This window comes from Tyto alba, unplaced genomic scaffold (assembly GCF_018691265.1).
Source record: "Tyto alba isolate M040663 unplaced genomic scaffold, T.alba_DEE_v4.0 Super-Scaffold_26, whole genome shotgun sequence".
In the NCBI taxonomy this organism is placed as follows: Eukaryota; Metazoa; Chordata; class Aves; order Strigiformes; family Tytonidae; genus Tyto; species Tyto alba.
In genome coordinates, this window is record NW_024881300.1 from 822,946 (window position 1) to 842,817 (window position 19,872).

At 55.0% G+C, this 19,872-nt stretch overlaps 2 protein-coding genes across 7 annotated transcripts; one reads left to right on the top strand and one right to left on the bottom strand.

The window, feature by feature from the left end:
* Positions 1-506: 506 nt before the first annotated feature.
* Positions 507-6,192, bottom strand: LOC116961533 (uncharacterized protein C16orf86 homolog). Its single transcript, XM_032992817.2, has 6 exons — positions 5,643-6,192; positions 3,636-3,804; positions 2,767-2,924; positions 1,955-2,139; positions 1,334-1,486; positions 507-800 (listed from the first exon to the last, which is right to left on the bottom strand). Exons 2-6 carry the CDS (start codon positions 3,774-3,776, stop codon positions 670-672), a joined length of 768 nt encoding a protein of 255 aa, XP_032848708.2. The 5' UTR covers positions 3,777-3,804; positions 5,643-6,192; the 3' UTR covers positions 507-669.
* Positions 4,779-19,457, top strand: ENKD1 (enkurin domain containing 1). 6 transcript variants are annotated; one of them, XM_042797576.1, is made up of 10 exons: positions 4,779-5,182; positions 7,194-7,385; positions 8,012-8,058; positions 9,721-9,839; positions 10,135-10,359; positions 12,215-12,387; positions 15,561-15,722; positions 16,894-17,063; positions 17,950-18,086; positions 18,585-19,457. In XM_042797576.1, exons 4-10 carry the CDS (start codon positions 9,755-9,757, stop codon positions 18,743-18,745), a joined length of 1,113 nt encoding a protein of 370 aa, XP_042653510.1. In that variant the 5' UTR covers positions 4,779-5,182; positions 7,194-7,385; positions 8,012-8,058; positions 9,721-9,754; the 3' UTR covers positions 18,746-19,457. The 6 variants fall into 6 exon arrangements, with proteins under 6 accessions (XP_042653510.1, XP_042653512.1, XP_042653514.1 ...); XM_042797577.1 differs by lacking the exon at positions 4,779-5,182 and adding an exon at positions 6,423-6,508; XM_042797578.1 differs by lacking the exon at positions 7,194-7,385.
* The last annotated feature ends 415 nt before the right edge of the window (positions 19,458-19,872 follow it).

Genomic DNA, 19,872 nt, shown 5'->3' on the forward strand with positions numbered 1-19,872 from the left:
GAGCTCACCTGGGAGTCGCTGCCTTCATTCAGGCAGGACAGCTCTGGCTGATTTCATGCCAGTGTTGGATGTTTTGAAGCTGTCCTCCAACTGAGAACCTTCCTCTGTGCCTTCGTCAGCGTGTTTGTAGTGGGTGGAAAACCCCGAAGTGCAACTCCTTCTCCGGGAGAAGGGAGCACAAAACATTTCCCGACGATCCCAACAAAGGAAGGAGGGTGCCGAGATGTGGAGACCTGGCCGCAGAAGCATACAGAGGGGTGAAACGGGTTTCTCAGAGGCTGGCTACGGCCTCCAGCTGCCCTGCGCGGGTGGGGTGGGATGGTGGCCAAAGGAAGGAGCACTCCTTCGGCCGAGGGGGGTCCCTGCAGTGAGGTCTAGGTTCCCCCCTGCACAGAGCCATCGCCAGCAGCTGGTCCCCAGCCTCCTGCCTTTCACAGGCGAGGAAGGAACGACAGCACATGCATCCTAAGGCCATTGTCGATTTTATAATGAAAAAAGGCCCTTTTTTGTTGTTTTGTTTTGTTTTTTTTTTTTCCCCGAGCAAATCAGGTTCTCTGCAACCAGGAAAAAAACCCAAAACAATAAGCCCACAGCTGTTTGTATGGGCCGGGTGATGATTACCGCTCTGCAAGTCAGGCTCTAGTAGCCAAACGGGAGGCACAAAGCTGGCTATTGATACTGAGGAAAGAGCAGTGGCACCAGTTGAGCTGCATATCGGAGCATCCTATCAATGTCAAGCTGCATGGATTTGTCGCCTCCTTCCGGGTCAGGGATCTCGGGAGCGCTGCTGGCCCGGGTATCTGCAAGAGGAGCGAGTGCATCAACGGCCCAGCCGCCTCCTCGGAGACAGGCCGAGTATCTGCCCCGGTAGGATGCCAGGTCCCAGCAGCGTGGGGCGGGTGGCAGCCCTGGGTCTCCCTCCTGACCTCCCGCTTGGAGGAGGCCTGTCACCAGCTCCAGCTCAGGCTGGCCACGGCTTTGTCCCACCAAGTCTTGGAAAACAACTCGGGAACATGGAGACTGTGGAGTGAACTGAAGAGTGCTGTCCCAGGGGGACAGGTCCTGCTCTGTTTGGCTCAGCCACCTCAGAGCTTCAAGAGAAAACCTAAGGGCAGAGCTGCTGCAAATGGTGACCCAGAGGCATCCAACCTGCTTCTCTAAAAGCTAGGGGCAAGGGTAGAAGAAATAGGATAAAGTGACAAAACCTGCACAGGCAAGAGCAAAGCCTCCCTTTCTCGGGGGGGGATGAGCTATAGGGACCAGCAGGTCACTGGCAGGCCAAGGCCAGCTCACTGGGTGACACAGGAGCTGGGTAAACCTTGTTGGAGCTTACCCTCCTGCTGTGGAGCAGCTGCCTTCCTGGGGGCTGCAGGGACCTGGCTTGGCTGTGCCAGCCCTGGGACTTGATCATCTGCTGATGGGTGCATCAGCTCCGGCGTCTCAAAGTTGATGTACTGGTACAAGGGTCGCAGACGTGGCAGTTGTCCTGCAGAGGTACAAGAAAAGACCAGTGCTGACACCCCCTTCCCTGCCAGGGCTTTGCTGTAGCTCACAGGCTGCAGCAGCCCTGGGAGGAGAGAAAGAATATTTCCCCTCCCAGGAGGGGAGCTGGGGGCTGCAGTGGGAAGCAGATGCCGTTGAGTTGAGGCTGCCTGGTGGGCTAAAAGCCAGGGATACACGGCCACATCCCAGAGACAAAACAGCAGCTGGAAGGAAGAGCCAGGGTGAGCCTGCCTGGGCATCACAGTGCCCGGCTGAAAACTCACCAGTGGCAGAGCCCCCACCACCACCCAAGCCACGGGGATGTCTGGGTGAAGCAGAAGGGCTGGGGACCACCCAGTTGTCCTACGGATCCAGCTTCAGACCAGCATCATTCCTGAGACAAGCCAAGTCACAGCACACATGGTGCCAGCCCAGCCTGGCTGCTGCATCTGCAGCCACCAGCCTTGCTCACTCAGCGTGTCCTGGGACGTGGCCCTGGGGGGAGGCCGCAGGCTCCTCACACGTCTCTTTTTCTTCCTTTTCTTCTGCTGCTTGGCAGAGAGGCCAGCATCCCCTCCAAGGGAGCCCAGCTCTTTGGCAGTGCGATGTGACCTCTGGAAATTGGGGTGCTGGAACAGGAGCCCTTGTGAGTTGACCCTGTGGGAGAAAAACCAGCTGTGGGGCATGGCCAGCTCGGGGTCCAGCTGACCATGGGCCATGGAGCCCCGCGGCAGCTCCGTGCCCTGGTGCAGGAGCCGTGTCCAAGCCCAGCCCTCACCCTCGCTCTGTGCCTGTGCTACGGGGCAGCCACGCCTGGGGCTGGCCCGCACGTCGCTGCTCCTGCCCTGGCCGCGCTGACTCAGCTCCCTGGCTGGACTTGGACACGGCTGGTGGTCACTGACACTGGCTGATGGATGGCTCAGGGCTACTGCATTGCCAGAGCTGCTATTTCCCTTCCCTCTGTGAGCCCCACAACTCTTCGGGTTTCTCCCTTTCCGCACTTTTCTTGTTTGGCTGCTCTTTTAAACTCTAAGCAACTCCGCAATTTACGACAAACTGAGCTCCTTGATTCTCAACAAAATAAAAAACAAATCAGGACAATCCACAAGCAACAAATCCTGGATACTAATATTTTTGATCCTATGCTCACCCCTCCCTCCCAACATTGTTTCACCCTCGTGCAACGCAGCCCACCTGGGGCAGCCCCAGGTCTTGCTCCTAACACGGTGATCCTGACCGTGTTGCAGCAGGACGTTGGCTCATGAAGGAGACGTGGTGACTTACTTTGGCCCCTTGAGTTTGAAACCGTGGGCTAGCAGCCAGGCCTGCAGCACTGCGACACAGCCGAGATCCGCCAGCTCTGGGAAGAGCTCTTTGTTCTTCCCCATCTCCTCCTCGTACAGCTCGGCATGGATGAGGGCACCTCGCCCATCCTTGGACCACTGCGGCGGACACGAGGGACAGCACTGACAAGTGACACTCCTGTCCTCCCAGTCCCTGCACCTCAGGCCCTGGCGGGGATGACACTGCCACTGTGGCTGGGACCCTTTGCTGGCCATTAATAACCACCCAGATTCAGGGTTTTACACCCAACATGGCCCCAAGGTCTTGGAGGTAAGCCCGGCTGGCTGGTGAGCAGGACAACCCGTGTTGCCGCAGTGGCTATCTATGGTAGGTGGGTCCGTGGGGCTGGGTGGCCCCACAAATCCTGCTGGCCCCCACTGGGGCCTGGTTGCCAGCCTGCCCTCCCCTCACTCACCGTGGCACCATCAGGCCCCAGGCAGCAGCTGGGAACACCCTTGAGCAGGGCAGAAAACTGCTCTCCAAGAATTCGGCTGGAAATTTTTCAGTTGCCATTTCATCCAGCTTAACTAGAAACTCACAGATTTGGGGTCATTCACTCTCAGTTTGAGAAAGACCTGGGAGTAACATCACGCCTTTTGTTTCTGGGGAGCAGACCCTGCCCCAGGGACATCCACCCTCTGCTAAAAGGAGATTTTCCCGTTCCTTCTCCCTCCCCAAATTTTGGCACGCGTCGGGACCCTCTGCTCTCGCACAAGGCTTGCACAGGGGCAAGTGCCATGCCCATGGCACTGGGGAACAAAGCCTGCGTCCATTGCAATTCCCATGTCCAATGCAGCGTCAGCCTTCACCTCCAAAGCTTTGATGTCCGGGTTCTCCAGGGCTGCAGACAGCTGAGCAAGGATGTGCCCAGGCTCGCGGCCACCGTGCTGCCCCTCTTCGGGGCTCCTCGACAGGGCAGGAGGCTCCGGCACTGGCACCAGGACTGACATGGCAGATGCTCTAAGGCGCTGGTGGGGGCTGCGTGCAGACCAATATCTCCATGAGTGTTTGGTTTGGCATGGGGGCTCACCCCAGTGCCCGGCGCTCAGCCCAGTCAGGCCACGGCGAGCCCCAGCTGCAAGGACACAGGCACCGGTTCCCCCTCCAAGCCCCGGATCCAGGTGGCTGCTTTGAAGGGGCTGAGCTCTGCCCAGCACAAGAGCCCCACGAGATGCTCCAAAGCCATCCTAGGAGCTCTCCTGATACACCTGGGGATGCAGGGAGGTGAAAACCTCCCAACGCATCAGGTGCTGGAGCTCCCCACCCCACCCTGAGCTGCCAGAAGACCCCAACCACCCCAGCACAGCTTGCAGCTCTTCCTTGAACCTCCTTCAAGCCAACCATCGGCACCTGGCTGAAGCCTTGGCACTGCCTCTCCTTCCACTGGGAATGAGAGGGGACGGTTTGCCTGTTAAACAGGCACCCAAACTCGATTTCACCATGGTTTCCACTGACTAACCGCAACCCTGAGGGGCTGCAGGCATCAGTTACCCGCCCTGAGCATCTCACCACTGGTCCCCACATGCGCCGGCTTCTCTTTCCAGACACAAAACCTCCAGCAAAAAGGCCCCACGCCCAAAAGGCAGCGTGGGGAGGACTGGCACAGGCCGCTGAAAGCCACAAAAGCCAGCTGTGAGTGTCTTAAGCCACGGTAACGGGACAAGCGGTGACACTTGGAACCTGTCCTCCCCACCTCTCCCCTTCAAGCCTCCGCCGGGGGCTCAGCTCTGGAGGTGGGTTTGGAGGTGCCAGTTGGGCAGGAGATTCCTGAAGACCGTTAACCCCCGTGGGGGACGCAGCGGCAATAGGGCCCCCCTAGATCTGGGCTCTTGGGTGCGAAGGGAGATGGAGAGACCGGAGAGAGCCCAGGGGATGCTCCCCGGCACCTGGGGGGACATAGAGGAGCTGGGCCAAAGGGGCTGGCTGCGGCGGGGACACAGGTTCAGGGGTCCCGGGGGTGCTGCAGCCCGAGGAGGGGTCGCCAGGAGGTGGGGACCCTCAGTCCTCGGGGACAGCAGGGCTCGGTGTGACACGGCCCTCACTGCAGAGCGAGCCCGGCTCGGGGCCGTCCTGCCCGAGCAGCTCCGGTGCCCTGTGCCCGCCCGCTGCGGATCGCCCTCCCGTCCCGCCGCCGCGCCCGCCCGCGGGGAGAACCAGCGGAGAACGCGGCTGAGCTGCGGGAGCGCCCCGGCCCCGGCCCCGGCCCCGGCCCCGGCCCCTCCCGGCGGAAGCGGCGGCGCTGGGCCTTCGGCTCCCGGCGGGCCGACCCACTCCAGGCCCCGGCTGCGGCCTCCGCGGCCCGGCGTTGGGCCCGGCCGCCCCGGCCCCTCGGGAGAACTTCCCCGCGGCCTCCTCGGTGAGTGCGCTCGGGGGGGGGGTCGGGGGGGTCGGGGGGATCCCTCACGGGCCCCGCTGCCCTGGCCCGCGGGGAGCCGGGCTGGGAGATGCCGGAGCAGGGGCTTGGGGGCCGCCGTGCCCCTTCCGCGGGCAGCGGCCCCGGCACAGCGCAGCCCCGGGAAAGGGGGTTCAGGCCCTGCAGACAGCCCGGCTCCCGCACCCCCGGCGCTGCGCTGCTGCCGGCGCTTTTCCTGCCCACCCGCTTCCCCGGCGCGCGGGGAACGGCAGGAGCCAGGGAGGGGTTTTCACGGGTATCCCGCGTTTTTCAGTGGGGCCTTGGGTCTCCGCATGTGCCCCCAAACGGGCTTTGTATCGATTTCCCGTGACAGCACAGCCAGAGGAGGCTGCAAACCGCAACACAAGCTCCAGTCTCCATTGCTGGACCCGGTGTTGCACATCAGGTCCTGTAAACTCAGCACCTGGCTCATCCATGCATCGGAGAGGAATCGCACGCGTTACGATGAGGCCTCTCTTGTGTCGTCCTTCCTTCCTTGCTCTCCCGAGGGAGGACTTGGCTGCAGCTCTGCAGTAACCGCATCAGTCTCTGCCCCACTTCCAGTGCCGAGCACGGCCCCCATTCACCTCCTGCTCGAGGCCGCTGGTGCAGGACACGTCTGTGACTCCTTGGGCAGACTGTACAGGCTGGCTTTGTTCCCAAAGGGCTGTTGGTGGACACAAGCTCGGCTCCTAGGGAACACATGCCAGTGTCACACTTGGCCGTACCTGTCCCTCTGTTTTCAGAGGAACAAAAGAAAAAATGGGCCGTGGGGAAGAGCTGGTGGTACCTGAGGGAACCTGCATGGGGAATAGTATTAAAAGGAGAATATTAATCTCCCCACTTGCAGTCTGCAAGGGGAAAGCATAGGCAAGGACTAACATCACTGGGTAGGTTCACAGCACATTGACTTCATTTCCTGACCCCTGATTCTGCAGGAGGTATGGTCCCAGAGCCATGTGCCACCCTATTCTGGTGCCCTCAGGCCCAGAGGTTATCCTGGTGCTACTTTCTATTTCAGCAAAAACTCCTGGGGAAGGAAGCAAACAGCCAAGACTAGCTGCACAGAGACTAGCCCTTTGATTTGCTGCAGATGACTTGTTCTGCTTATCACAGTTTACCACAGCTGTGGGTTTTTGTTTTTGTTTTTGTTTTTGTTTTTTTTTCCCATGCTTTCTGCAGAGGTTGGCTTATAAAGGCATGAAGCTGGACCCGCTTCAGCTCTGTGTGTGGTAGCGGCTTCCTGGCCAGGGACCGAGGCACAGTGCAAATGTGATCTGTAGAGAAGAGGTAATGCTTCAAAGTCAGATGCAGCAGGTTCAAGGTAGTGAAAAACACCTGGCACAGCCTTGTCTGCTCCCATGTTTTGTAGTTGCCTTAACTACAATGTCAGAAACAAGCCACAAAAGGAAGCTGTGGTTCATGCGGGCTCTGAAAGATCTCGGTTTACCAGGGGGATAAGTACCATTTTTACCACTTGGTAAGCTGGGGCAGAGGGCACAGGGAGTTGAATTAATGGTTGCTAAACATGCAGGGACACTCTGGGAGAGGTAGGGCTGGAGCCTGCATTGCTTGAATCCCAGACCAGGCTTAAGCTGTGGTCCTGGTGAGGAAGTGAGCAGCCGGCCGGGCTCAGACTGGGTGAGTAGGCAATGCTAAAGTCGTTGGGTTACTCTGGCAACTGCCCTGCGCCTCCTGTAGCTGTGCAGGGCAGGGAATGGCGTTGGTGCAGCCCTGTGGGTAGGAGCAGCGTTGGTGCAGCCCTGTGGGTAGGAGCAGCGTTGCCGCTTCCCTAGCAAGCTCTGCAGTCTGGCAGGGGGTTAAGAAGAGAGAGGAGTTGCACGGATACATATCTGTTTACCTGGACTTAACTGGGCTGCTTTTGCAGAGGCTGCCTGCGTCTCATAGCATGTGAATCCTCTAAATAGAGTCTGTCTGGTGGCAACAAGTCGGATACTGTGTTCTTGATGTTTAGGTTTCTAACATGGTGATAGAGAAGATGCTTTCCTGGGCGCAAATTAGACAGTGCGACTGAGCCAGCGATCAGGTCACTGCTGAAAAGGGCTGGCCCTGTTCCCTCTTCTTCCCTCCTCTGCATTGATAAACACATGCTCCTGCTGTGTTTCCCTTGTGCTTGGTCCAGTGCTTCTCTGATCCCCCCAAAGAGGTAAGAGCCAGGTTACTTTTGGACAGAAGTTTAAATGGGCAGAAAACTAACCCAGCAAAAAAAGCGACTTGTTTCATGCAGGCGTAGTGATTTAAGTCGTCTCAGCACAGGACTGTGCACTACAGAGCTGTTACAAGAGATGGAGCAGAATGGTGGGAGTGGAGGTGGAGAAGGTCCACACATCCCCTTTTGCCAGAAGTGAACCAGGAGGTTCTCTCACTTGTGTCCCCCCAAATAACACCCTTGGTCGGCAGGAGCAGAGCAGCAGCTTGGGAAGTCTGTGCCGATCATTGGTAACTGGGGCTTGGCTGCTGCTCCTCGGGGCTGGGAGACATGCTGGGGGCTTGTGTCCCATGTAGATGAGTTCGCTGTGGGTACCTAGATAGGCAAGATGCTTACTATTGTAATGAGGTTGTCTGATCTTGTAAGATCCCAATCCAGAGGTGATGTGACTTGCAAATCAGGGAGTGGGTGTCATTTGAAAATTCCCTACAGCAGGGCAGGGTGCTCTTGGGATGTGAAATGTGACTTGTGTGAAGGTATAAAATGAGCTTTCCATCCCCCGCCTCCCATCAGCTTGCCTTTCCATCTTCAATTCCCTGCACTAATTGTCTGATCTTTTACAGGTCTTGATTTCAGCCTGTCATTTTGTGGGTAAATTACTGGGTTTGAGGTGAGTTCAGATTGAGATCAGATGTGAATTTCAAGGCCAGTAGCTGTTCTGGAGTGATCTCATGGTGAACACTCTTTTTTTTTTTTTTTTTTCTCTAGAATAACAGAGCCTGTTCTGGCTTAGTTGGAGCCATTATCAAGGAGATTAAATAATACCAAGACAGTGTCCTTTTATCTCAGGCTGAGAGTCTGTGTCTGCTCTTCAAAAATAGCTTTTCCAGAGTAGCTAGATACAGACTGTAGATGCATGCTGGTGTTCAGTATTCAGCATTGCTTACATTGCCTCTGCAGTTGTGTCTGGGAGATGAATAACAGCTTTTTGCTAATGGGTCTCATGTCAACAGGGGTGATTTAGCAAGGCAGACTGCAGTGCATTAGTTGCTATGACTCAGACTCACTCAGCCTTGCACGAATCGTTTATCGGTTTATAAATTAAACTGCAGATGCTGTGTCCTGTCAGTGCTGGCATGCTGAAGATCCTGAAAGAGGTTCTTCCCGTAGAGTTGTCTTGGAAATCTTTAAATTACTGCCTTGGGAGTCAGGGCATGCAGGTTGTAGCCCCAGGTCTTGCAGCAGTGACTGCAGCCAAGCTGCCCTGGCGCCTGTCAAAATCATGGCGTGACTCCAGTGAGGTATCGAGGCTCACGTGGCATCTGTCAAAAGCTCACCAACAGTCTGTGCCTGTTGGTGTGGCATCCTGCATCCTCGTTTTCTGAGCAGGGAGCAGGTCCCTCAAGTTTCTTGTAAGCAATAAGGTGCTGTCCGTGTGATCTTGGCAAGCATTGCAGGGCAATAGATGCTGGATGCTCCCGTGCTGGAAGGATCTGTGCTCGGCCTGTCATAGGGAGGAGAGGGGCAGCAGAGACCAGTGTGGGACAGGACGCGGATTTGCAGATCTGTGCTGGTCCCTGTTGATCTGCATTGAAAAGTTATTTAGAAATGAAAACCAGGTTCTTCTAAACGGGTAACTCTCCATTCTCCCGAGGAGCTGAGAGTCTGCTGGGCTGGTTTTTTGTCTAAGGACTCTTCCCCAGAAATGAAGCATCTGCCCCTATGCTGTTCTGCAGTGAAGTGTTTTGTCTTGGGTCCTTCTGAGGTTCAGCCCCGGCCTGCTCAAGGGTGATGACGACACTGGTGTGTCTCTCACGGGGGGGGTACAGCAGAGAGGTTTATCTGTGTAGAGCAGGGCCTTCAGCTTGCTTTGGGTAGGTTGTATTTCAATCACAGGAGCTATTTTTAAGAAGCCCAAGGTGCAAGGTCATTCAAATCTAAGGCTAAAATGTGTCGGGTGCTACCCAGCTAGGTGTGTTTCCTGTTCACTGGAGGCACGCAGGGCGCTTATAGCAGCTCAGCTCCTGCTTGCATGTCTGTATTACACGTTCCCATGTGGTAGAGCAAAGCTGAGAAGCATTTTCTGTACTGAAGGTATTACAGCAACCGCAGACATTTCAGGTTCAACACTGGTAAAAATGCTGATTAGCCCCTCAACAGGGACAGTGCTGCTGGATCCCTTGCCTCACCTGCATGGAGTCCAATTTGGGCTGTCTCCTACCTACCTGTCCTCTCTGTAGCTGGGTGTGAGCTCTCTAATGAAGGTCAGAAGTTCACCTATTAAATGTAGCTTTTCGGTGGCTCAGTGAGCCCTGTTCATTTCTGTTCTCAGTGGTGGTTGGATTCCGAGGTGGAGCGACAGCAGGATGTGTGAAGGGCCATCCAGGATTTCTGGACCCATTCCTCCAGACCCTACGCTCTTTCCAAACTATTATAAACGCCCCTTCTCAGGTGAGTCCTTGATGCTTGCTATGAATATGTGGTTTTGTACTTTGTCATGATGCAGCTTGCCTGTTTGATGTTCTTATTCTTTGGTGTTCTCAACAGTCTTCAATCACACTGGTGCAGGTGCTTTTGCTGCCTTACGGATGGTGATCCTAAAAGTGGTCTGTACAGCTGTTTGAAAGATAGGAAAGCATAAGGTAGAGGTGGAGAGGGTGTCTTCAGCATTGGTTAGGCTGTGGGTGAAGAAAACTGTGGGGTAGGTTCATTGTCTGATAATGTCCTTCTCTTGCTTTCTCTGTAGCTCGAGGGAGGCTGGAAGGGAATGCCCAGAAGCTGGATTTTACCTCTGGCTCCCCGGACCCAGTTCACAACCCATACCCTGCTTTGGGCAGTGCCCGCCAGGTCCAGCCAGTCCCTCGCATTCGTCCCAGTGGAAAGGACTTCCTGGAGAAGGGACAGAAGGGGACGCTCAGTCTCTTACTGCAGCTCGAAGGGATCTCCCTTGATGGGGGGCTGCCAGTCAAGAGTAAGTACAGCTGAGTCGCTGCTGGCCTGAGCTGGTTTTGGGGCCAGGGATGAAGCATCAGGGATTTGGGTGGATTCCTCAGCTCTGCTGCCTGAGGAGAGCTTGAGCTTCGCAGGGCTGGTCGCCTCATCTCCTGTGTTTGGCCTGGCAGTGGTGTCTGCAGGCTGTGGAGGAGCTGGTCCTGCTGCAGCCTCCCTAATTCCACTCTGGCCCAGGTAGGTGGTGGGAAGAGGGATTGTAAAAAAGTCTGTTTAATTTGGACTTGAGGACACATGGATAAGAGGTTGAGAGACGCTGGAAATAAATCAAGCCCTTCTAGTTTGCTGCCTCTGAATACAACCAGTATCTTTATAGTCAAACTTAAAGATGGATCAAGTGAAATCTTGAGAGGATGTTTAGCCTGGGGGATTCCTTGTTAGTTGTCGTGGTTTGAGCCTGGTCAGCAACCAACCGCCGCAGCTAATTACCCTCCCTTCCCCTTCCCCACCTGGGAATGGGGGAGGGGATTAGAGGGGTGAAGGGAGACTCGCAGGCTGAGATAGGAACAGTTTAATAATGGCAATAAAACAAGAACAATGACTATGATAGGGAAAAAAAAAAAAAAGAAATATATAACCAGGCAATGTACAGCGTAATTGCTCACCACCCGCTGACCAACACCCAGCCCGTTCCTGCCCAGCGACCCCGAGATACCAAGATCCCACAATCGCAATCCTGGAAGCGAGAGAGAGAGAGAGAGAGCTCCTTCCCACCCACCCCTCCTCTATATAGTGAGCACGACGTTCCATGATGTGGAATATTTCACTGGCCAGTCAGGGTCAGGTGCTGTGGCCGTGCTCCCTCCCTGCTCCCTGTGCCCTTGCGCACGGGCAGGACATGGGGAGTCGGAGAGTCCTTGAAGTCTCGGTAGCAGCTGAAAACATCAGTGTGCTGTCAGCATTTTTTCCCATACCAAACCCAAAGCTGAATCCACAACACAGCACTCATGTAGTCCCTGAAAAGGAATATTAACTCTATTTCAGCCCAAACCAAGACATAGTGAAGCCAGGCAGAATTTGGGAAGACTATCTGTATACGTGGCTACTGAGAACATCTTTGTGAACGATGTTCCCTTCTCCAGGAAGGTCACCCAGACTACATTCAGAGATCCAGGAAGGAGATAAGGCTGAGCGCCGGGTGTCATTTGATTTACTTCATGTGCTGGCATTGCCCCTAGCCCTGCCTGCTGCCAACGTGGTGGGTGCCACAACTTCTGTGCCAAAGCAGGAGGGGAATGGTTGGGTCAGCTGGGATCTTCCCTGCCTTGGGGAGCGCAAGGAAGGATCATTTTTAATTTGAAAACAAAAAATGCAATCCATAGTCCTGATTATGTCCCCTTGAATGGCTGACCATGGAAATAGGAACAATACAGGTTTAGGGCTCAGCAGCTGCCATTAACCAGCCCTGTCTTCGCTTCAGAAACACCACGGGATGCTGAACTGGGAACTGACCTTGCTTTCGAAGGGGTGCTGGCATGGCTTGTCTGGCATAGGCCAAAATGGGACAAGTGAGCCATACTCTCTCGGAACAAGGGAGTCTGTGAACACTAATAATGTGCACAGACCTGTGCTCATTCTCCTCTGGGCACTGTGGGATCCTCTAGCAGAAGAATGTCAATCCAGGAGTGCGCATCTAACATGGGAAGAATGCACAGGTTGCCTAGTCTCCCCCTAGGAGCGGGGAGAGCTTGCTATTTCTATGGGCGGTTGGACCAGCTTTGGAGACAGAGCTGTGGGCTCTGGTGCCAGTGCTCCAAGAGCCTGCATCCCTTGGCAGTGCCTGAGGGGTGAAGGCTCTGTCTCCCCTTGCTGTGCAGGGAAAGAGTTCAAGGACCATGAGAAGGAAAATATGAGGCGAATAAAGGAGATTCAGAAGAAGTGCAAAGAGAAGGAGAGAGCCCAAGAGCACAGCCAGCCCAAGCCTGTGAAAGCTCTGTGGAAATCCCAGAAATATGAAAACGTGGAGTCAAAGGTGAAGGCCAAACTGCAGGTCAGTACCCACTGAGCTCTTGAATTCTCCTGGCCTGGGATGTGGGTCAGCCATGAGGTTCTGTGGGATGGTGGAGGTGGGGGAGTCGCAGAACCTGCGGGTTTGGGGGCAACTTGGTGCTGAAGCACAGTGAGCAGATGTGACAGTGGGGCTGTGCGCTGAGCGAGAATGTTTGGCTTGGGGCTGGAGAGCGACTGCTGTGCTAATCCCCATCCCCTCTGACCAAGTAGAATCTCCATGCAGGGAAAGCTGAGAAGAGGAAAATCTCATCACACCATCTGCTTGGGTGCTCCTACTTGGCCCTTCAGTTGTTAGGGATCTAAAGGTGGTTCCTGGGGGGTGTAGAGCAGCCCCCACAGCCCTTTTCCCTGGCTAGAGGCGCATCCAGCTGGCTTTTCAACTTCCCAGTGTTTGGGGCAACACTTGTCTGGGATTTATGCCAAAAGGCTGTGGTATCCTGCCCCAGGGATCATGGTCCTCAGGGGTAGGTCTTCAGGCTGCGTCAAACCTCAAGCCAGCTCTTACCACCCTGTGGACCCACAGTGGGCTGTATATCTCCCGACTCATCTCCGAGTAATTCTGCTGGTGAATAACCACCGTGCAGTGGGGGAGCACAGGCATCTCCAGGCAGGCAGGGTGGGGACCGTGTAGCTCCAGCACAGCCTGCAAGGGTGTACGTACCTCCTGTCCTCTGTACACGTGCTCGTGGGAGAAGGGATGTGGGGCCGTGCCTTGGATCCTCAGGCTTTCCCAACTGCTGAAATGTTTGTGGCTTCTGTTCCAAGCAGGTGTCTGGCTTTGTGAAGGTTTTGGATTGCTTTTGACTTCTTTTTCTTTCTCTGGATAATTTTTTCTCCCCTGGTGGGTTCCTGGTGCTCAATGGTGCCTCTGCCAGAAAGCTTTGTAAAATGCACCGAAGTGGCTGCCTTGGTAGAGGTGTACCTGTTCGTACAGAAAGTGGAGTTAAGGCTCAGTCACTATCTTTGGGTGGATCTGTCGTCATCAGTCTGGATCTGGGAGACCTCTGCCATCCCGGTGACCTCTGTTTGGTTAGCCTCTTCCTTCACCCAGAAGTAGGCACCGTGAGTCCTTGGTAGCCTTCACAGTCTCTGTCTCAGTTCTGCCTTTTCAGCCAGGCAGGCTGTGTGGACGGGAGCGACACATCTGCTTCTGCAGATGGTGGATGTGAGCTGGGGCTGCCTCGAGCGCTGCGCCAGCCTTCCCTTGGTGTTCCCTTGCTGAGTTGGAGCCTTCAAGTTCCATCCTCATCTCTGCATTGCTTCCCCGTGGTCCGTGGCCCTCAGGCCAACTTTTGACACTAGAATTATGTGTATTGATAACAACTGCAAAAATTGGCAAGCTGGTTTCCAAGCCAGTGGTTCCAAATGCTGTGTCCCCTCTTCCTGCTGTGCCACCAACCTCCATGACCCTTCCACACACGGGAGCAAACCCAGGTGTACTTTAGGAACGCAAGCCTACGCTCTTTGACTAATCCTCTGGGTTAGAGGAAGATTGAGATAATTTCTTCTTTTGTTTTGGGGAAAGGGGGTGGTCTCTGCGCAGGCAGTTGCTGCGTGGTGTGTTCCTTGTGCTCTGTGGATTCCTCCAGAGAGAGGTGGCAGGAGGCCCTGGCGCTGACTCACGTTGCTTTAACTGTTGCTGTGGCTCTCCTAGAGCTGAGGTGTTCCCTTTGATAGATCTCCATCTTCTGTGGAGCTGCTGCTGCTGCTCAGAGTTTAAACTGATTTTGTTTGGTCTTGATGTCCAACGCAGTTTCTTTTCTCTCATCTGTCCCTGAGGTTGTTAATTGTAGCGGCTGCCTTGAAAAGGGCTCTGGCAGTCTCAGTGCTCCTGTGGAGGGAGACGGGGCACGCCGTGCTCTGCCAGCACGCTCCTAAGATCACAGACTTACTTGACTTCAAGCCAACCATGCTAGGTAAAGGTACTTCTCATGAACTTACTGGAGAGATCGGAGTCTCCTGGCTCCTGTCGAACCAAGACTGATCGTCTTTGAGGCAATTCAGTCTGAGCAGTGCTGAGGGCATCACACCCCCTGGTCCTTACACCAAAACTACTGATGTGACGGTCCTATCCCACCTTCAGGCTTCAGGTCTGCTGAGCTAAATGGGCCAGGCCACAAGGAATCTGCCTTGAGGCAACCACAGTTCAGCTGAGAGAGCAACTGAGACCTCGGGTACCTGTAAATACCTGGGGGCTGCCCTGAACAGTTCCTGTCACTTCCACGAGCAGTTTATCATAAGGTCACCCACTTGTCACAGCGTCAACTTTCAATTTTCAGGTTTTGTTTGCAACAGGTCTGTCTGAGATAGTCCCCAGACTGCCTGTTAGACATCAAGTAGCCTTGTGCCAATGTTAACGATGCCCTTTGAAGATGCCTCTCAGATGCAATTTCACTCTCCCAAAACTACCAGACCCCTTCACTCTCCACTCCTCTTTCTGTCTGGAGTAGCATAACCACAGATTTGGGGTGCTGAGCAGAGCAGCACTTGGGAACAGCATCTCAGCAGTCAGCTTCATGCCTGCCTGTGCCATTTCATTAAAGCTTGCTGTGGCAGGGCTCTGCGGCATGCTCTGGATTTCGGGAGGTGGGATGGCATCTTTTGGGAGTTCAAGTTCTCTACTGTTGCCAACAAGGGAGACGCATGTGTCAACTTCCAGCACGCTTACTCCACGCTGCCATTTGCCCTTTTCACGGGAAGATATTTGCTTTTTAAGGAGTCATGATCACTGGTCAGCGTGGACTGTCCATCCATTTAGATTGTCCCTAGCTCTGGTAGGTATCTTTGTTGGGTTATATGGTGTTGCTCTCCTTTCATGCCTTACCAGATTAGTCAGTAAAGAGGGACTCTCCGGTCAATTCTACACATGCATTTGATCCACATGAGTGTTTCTGCAGACTTTTGCCCTTTTTCTTAGCGTTTCTTCACCAAGTTCAGTTGCCAGGTCTGGTTTTGTTGCTGTAAGCAGTCTGTTTGCCTTTTCTAGCTGTGTACAGATTGCCTTCTCCCAAGAACTTCTGCCAAGTTATGGCAGAAAGAGCATGCTGTCATCTGCCTGCTGGAAACTCGTGGTTGAGCTTGTGGCTGAGTTTGGGTGGGTTTCTCTTTGCTCCAGCCTCCCTCCGCTAGTGGATCTTTTCTTGCCTTTCCCAGGAGAGCTCCCCATCTCCAAATCCGGAGGCTCTGAAATTTCTGAGGGCCTATTCTCGCTGTGGCCCTGGGATCAAGCCGTGCAGACCGCTCTCCCCCAGGCCTGCCAGAACGAAAGCAGGAGCAGACACAGAGGCTCCAGAGCCACTGGATGCTGAAACCAAGGTGAGTTGCACACTAACTGCATCCACCCGAGAGGTTTCTGGCACTTATCCACTACTCCTGCTTTGAACTCTTCACGTGCTCTTCTAAAGTGTTGGGTCAGATGTGCTGCATGAACAGGGAGATCTGTAAATACTATTCCTGGCCAAAGGGAAGGAACAGGATCTTGGTCACTGGAGTGGTGAGGCGGGCCTTCAAGGTTTGCTGATACTACCCTTCAGGCTTCATCCTTGCTCATAATTAAAGAGATTGTGAAGTTCCTGTTGAAAATCCCACCTCCTCGCTGTAGAAGTGCCGGTGATTTCAAAGCTGCTCTTCCTAGGGCTTTGCAGGAGGTCTTGGGGATTTGGAGACTGCTCCCACCTTAATCAAAGGAACTGTGGCTTCTGGATGTTAGATAAAAATTTGGGAAATGGATGTGCTTTTTAGTAAGGAGAGTTAAATCACTATTAACAGTTAAACCTTTCAGGTAGTCTGCCTGGAAGGTCCTAAACTGCTCTGGGACTCATGTCTTCTTTCCTTGGCAGGTGTGGGGTTGTCCGTTTGCTGGTTCCCAAATGCTGTGGAGTGACTTAATTTAAACTGGGCATAAACTCATGAGGAGGAAAAACCAAGAAAACCTTAAACTCAATTCCAGCGACCTTCTCCCCTGTCTTGACCGTTAGAGGAGCTGTGACAGAGGGTGCTGTTTCTGGGGAAATGCCCCCAAGGACCAGCTAAGTTTCTGCTCTGCCAGGGGCTCTGTTGCATTTACTGATCTGGTGAGGGCCTGACCAATTTTTCCCCTGACCTGTTCTGAGGGGCTCAAGACACAGCAGTAGGAGCCACGTGGACTATGTCAAGCCTGGTTCTTCCTGTCCTTCTGTCTTTGAGGGCATAGGGTCAGCTTGGGGACCTCAAAAAAACAGGGTTTAGGTTTTGCCTGGCTTTTGGTGCCAGACAAACCGTGGCATCCCAGAGGTTTCTGGCACTTATTCTGGCACTGGTTCCTTCTCAAAACATGGCCATAGCTCCTGCCTCTCTCTCTGACTCTGGAGGTGGGATAGGCTGAGGGTATGCCCGTCCTCTTGTAGTACACCTGCAATCCTCTATCTTGTGGGGGTGCCCCTTTGCTTTGTCCCTGTGCCGAGCTGGCCCCTGCTGCCTCCCTCTCTCTCTCTCTCTCTCCTTCCAGATCCGGGTAGAGGGCAAGAGCATTGACTTCATTAAGCACAACGCCCGCAACGCCAAGCGGGCCCCGCTGCGGCGCTCGCAGTCCCTGCAGGCGCTGGCCGAGCTGCTGGAACAGAAGGAGCAGGAGCAGGAGGAATACAACGCCAAGCAGAAGGGCCACGTCCCCCAGTAGTACGTATGCCCCTCTCTGGTTCACAGGACTTCCTGTAAAAAATCCACTTCCCTTCACCACATCCCCCAGCTACTGTGTAGAAAGACAGGGGACCGGGGACAGAGGCGCTCTCGCCACATACAAGCAGCACAATTTGCTGTGGCCTGGGGAATAAATGGCAATCCCTCCTGGTTTCTTGCCTTAACGAGCATCCCCCTGGCCAGTGTGACTGGGCACAGAAAGAATTTCGTCTCCTCCTCCCTTGCTTGCTGTCGTACAACGATGCTGACATGGGGATGCTCTCTGTGCTCTGAGAGATGTGTTCCTGCCCCTTTGGAAGCCTTGCTCTGCCTGACATAGCTTCGGTATTAAAAGGTCTGGGTTTGGTGAGGCAGATAGCTGGCTTTGCTTCGCAAACGTTCATCCTGCCTTGGACCCGGAGCCTGAGGAGCATCCAACTGGTGAGTTGTGTTTTGGGGTTCAGAGTGGAGAACAGTTCCTGGGTGACCCTGTCCTAGGACTGACCCTGGCGTTGGCTCTCTGCCGTGCCTGCTGTTCTCTGCCAGCGTCCTTGGCCGTGAGCTGCTTTGCCCAACTTCACTCTGCCACTGGCCCACAGATGGTTTTGAGAGGACTCGGTGGCCTGGGCCAGAAGCAAGGAGCAGCCCTTGTCTCCCAGGAGCTCCTGTTGGCCTCAGTGCAGCTCTTCCAGCAGCCCTTCAGTGCACGTGGAGCATGTTTGCTAGCCCATACGTGTGGGCTACACCCAGGTGTATCCCCCCACGGTGGGGCAGCCGCCCTGGAGACCAGCGGGGTTTGAAGGGCTCGATTCCTGGCCTCTGCCTGCATCCCCGGGTGACCCCTCCTGCCAGATGTGCTGACACGTGCCTTCGCTCGCTTTGACAGCCTGCTGGAGAGGAAGGAGCTGTGGCGCAGACAGACGGAGGAGCGGCTGCGAAACCTGCCAGATCCCGACACGCCACCTGGTCACACCATGATGCCGGAGGGCCAGCGGCTGCAGACCCTCAGCGATCTGAAGCAGAGTAAGAGGAAAAGAAACGGGGATTCCAGCTCGGAGAAACAGGCAATCCTAGCCAGGATTGGGGAGAAGAGAGTTCTGGGGCGCAGATTCCTGCCACTTGGAGAGTTACCTGGAATAAGGCAACGTGGCTGGGGTGTTGCAGCATTTGAGCTGTGTGCATGGGAAGAGAAATCCTTCAGGTTGGTGGGGCCTGCAGGTCTGGCGCTCTGGAGCAGGCTTGTCCAGTGGACCTGATGGTGGGGGTACTGTTGCTCTTAAAAAGATAGAAAGATTCAGAGCTCTCTAGTCTGACCCTTAGTTCTTCAGAGCTGGAGCAGGGCGTTCAGGCCCTCATCCAGCTGAGCTGTGAATAGAAGGGTGGGTATTCTAAGTCCTTGTTCCAGTGCTGCCAGCATTTTCATGGCTGAGGATGCCATCATAGCGTTAGGAAAAGGATGGATTTCTTTGCTCTTCTACTTACACAACTTGGTTTTGGCTTTTTTTTTTTTTTTTTTTACAGGCCAGGAGCAGCTGATAAAGGACCTGGTGATGCTGCCAGTGCGCACAGACACTCTCAGCATGCAGAAGAGGCGGATAGAGCTGGAGAGGAACCTCTCCCACATAGAAGAGGCCATCAAAATTTTCTCAAGGCCCAAGGTCTTCATCAAGCTGGACTCCTGAGCCTCTGGGACTGGGTGCGTTGCGCTCCTCCGTGCAAACATCTTCCAATGCTGGGAAGGGATGATCATCACTTTGGGAGGGAAGGAGAGGAAGGCAAATTCAGGACCCTGGGCCCACGCAGGTGCTGATACAGTGTCCAACGTGCAGCTGGCATCTCTTGCTCACTGTCCAGTGCTCTCTCTTGTCACGGAAAAGGGGGGCAGATGCCCCAGTATACCATCCACTCTGTTGTCTGGAGGACAGTTGCCTGTGTGCTGCTTGACTTCTCAGAGATCAGCTCTCTGCTCTGGGTCCATGGCATCACCTCTTATTTTCCCATTTTTTCCCACTTCTAGAAACTGGTAGGAGGTCTCCCGTGCTGCTGCCTGTGATGTTCCTTGTCCCCTCCTTTCTCCTGAGCTGGGCCACGATCATGGTTCATTCTGGGCACCTGCAGATTTGTCTGCACAAAAACCTCGTGCTGTACGTCTGCCGTGCGTGCCCCGGTCCTGAGCACCGACCCGTCCTGCTCGCGCAGCCGGTGCCTCTGCACCCTCTGACCTGTCAGGGCTCAGCAGCTTGGGGACAGCTTGGGGACAGCGAAGAGGCGCAGAGCTTCAGTCCTTGCTGCCCACAGAAGAGCTGGGCTGGCTGTGGGTCTGGCAGGATCTCTGGAGGAGCCTTTGTTGTCTGTGGGGCAGGCCATGCTCCAATAAAGCATCGTTGCCCTCTTGCAGCATGTATGCAGGGCCCGAGGAGCGGTGGTGGGTGGCAGAAACCAGCAGCACTGATGTGGTGCTGGCAGGGGGAGAGCCGTGGGTCCTGGTCCCACTTTCTGCAGCAGCCTGAGGCGGCCAGGGAGGTTAAGTTTCACGGCGCGGGGGTGCTGGGGCAGGGTGGTGGACCCAGAGGAGTGGCGAATGTGCAGAGTCCTGCCAGGCTGGCAGGACAGGGCTGGGCAGATGCCATCGTGGAGGGGAGCTCGCTGCCTCCTCGCCTTCAGAGGCCAGGGCAGGGAGCTGTGCAGACCTTTGCAGGGATCCTGCCGCGTCACGCATAGAGAGATTGAAGGTGGAAGGGATCGCTGGAGGGCTTGGGCCATCTGCTCAGCGCGGGGCCAGCTCCGCAGCTTGGGGCCTTGTCCAGCT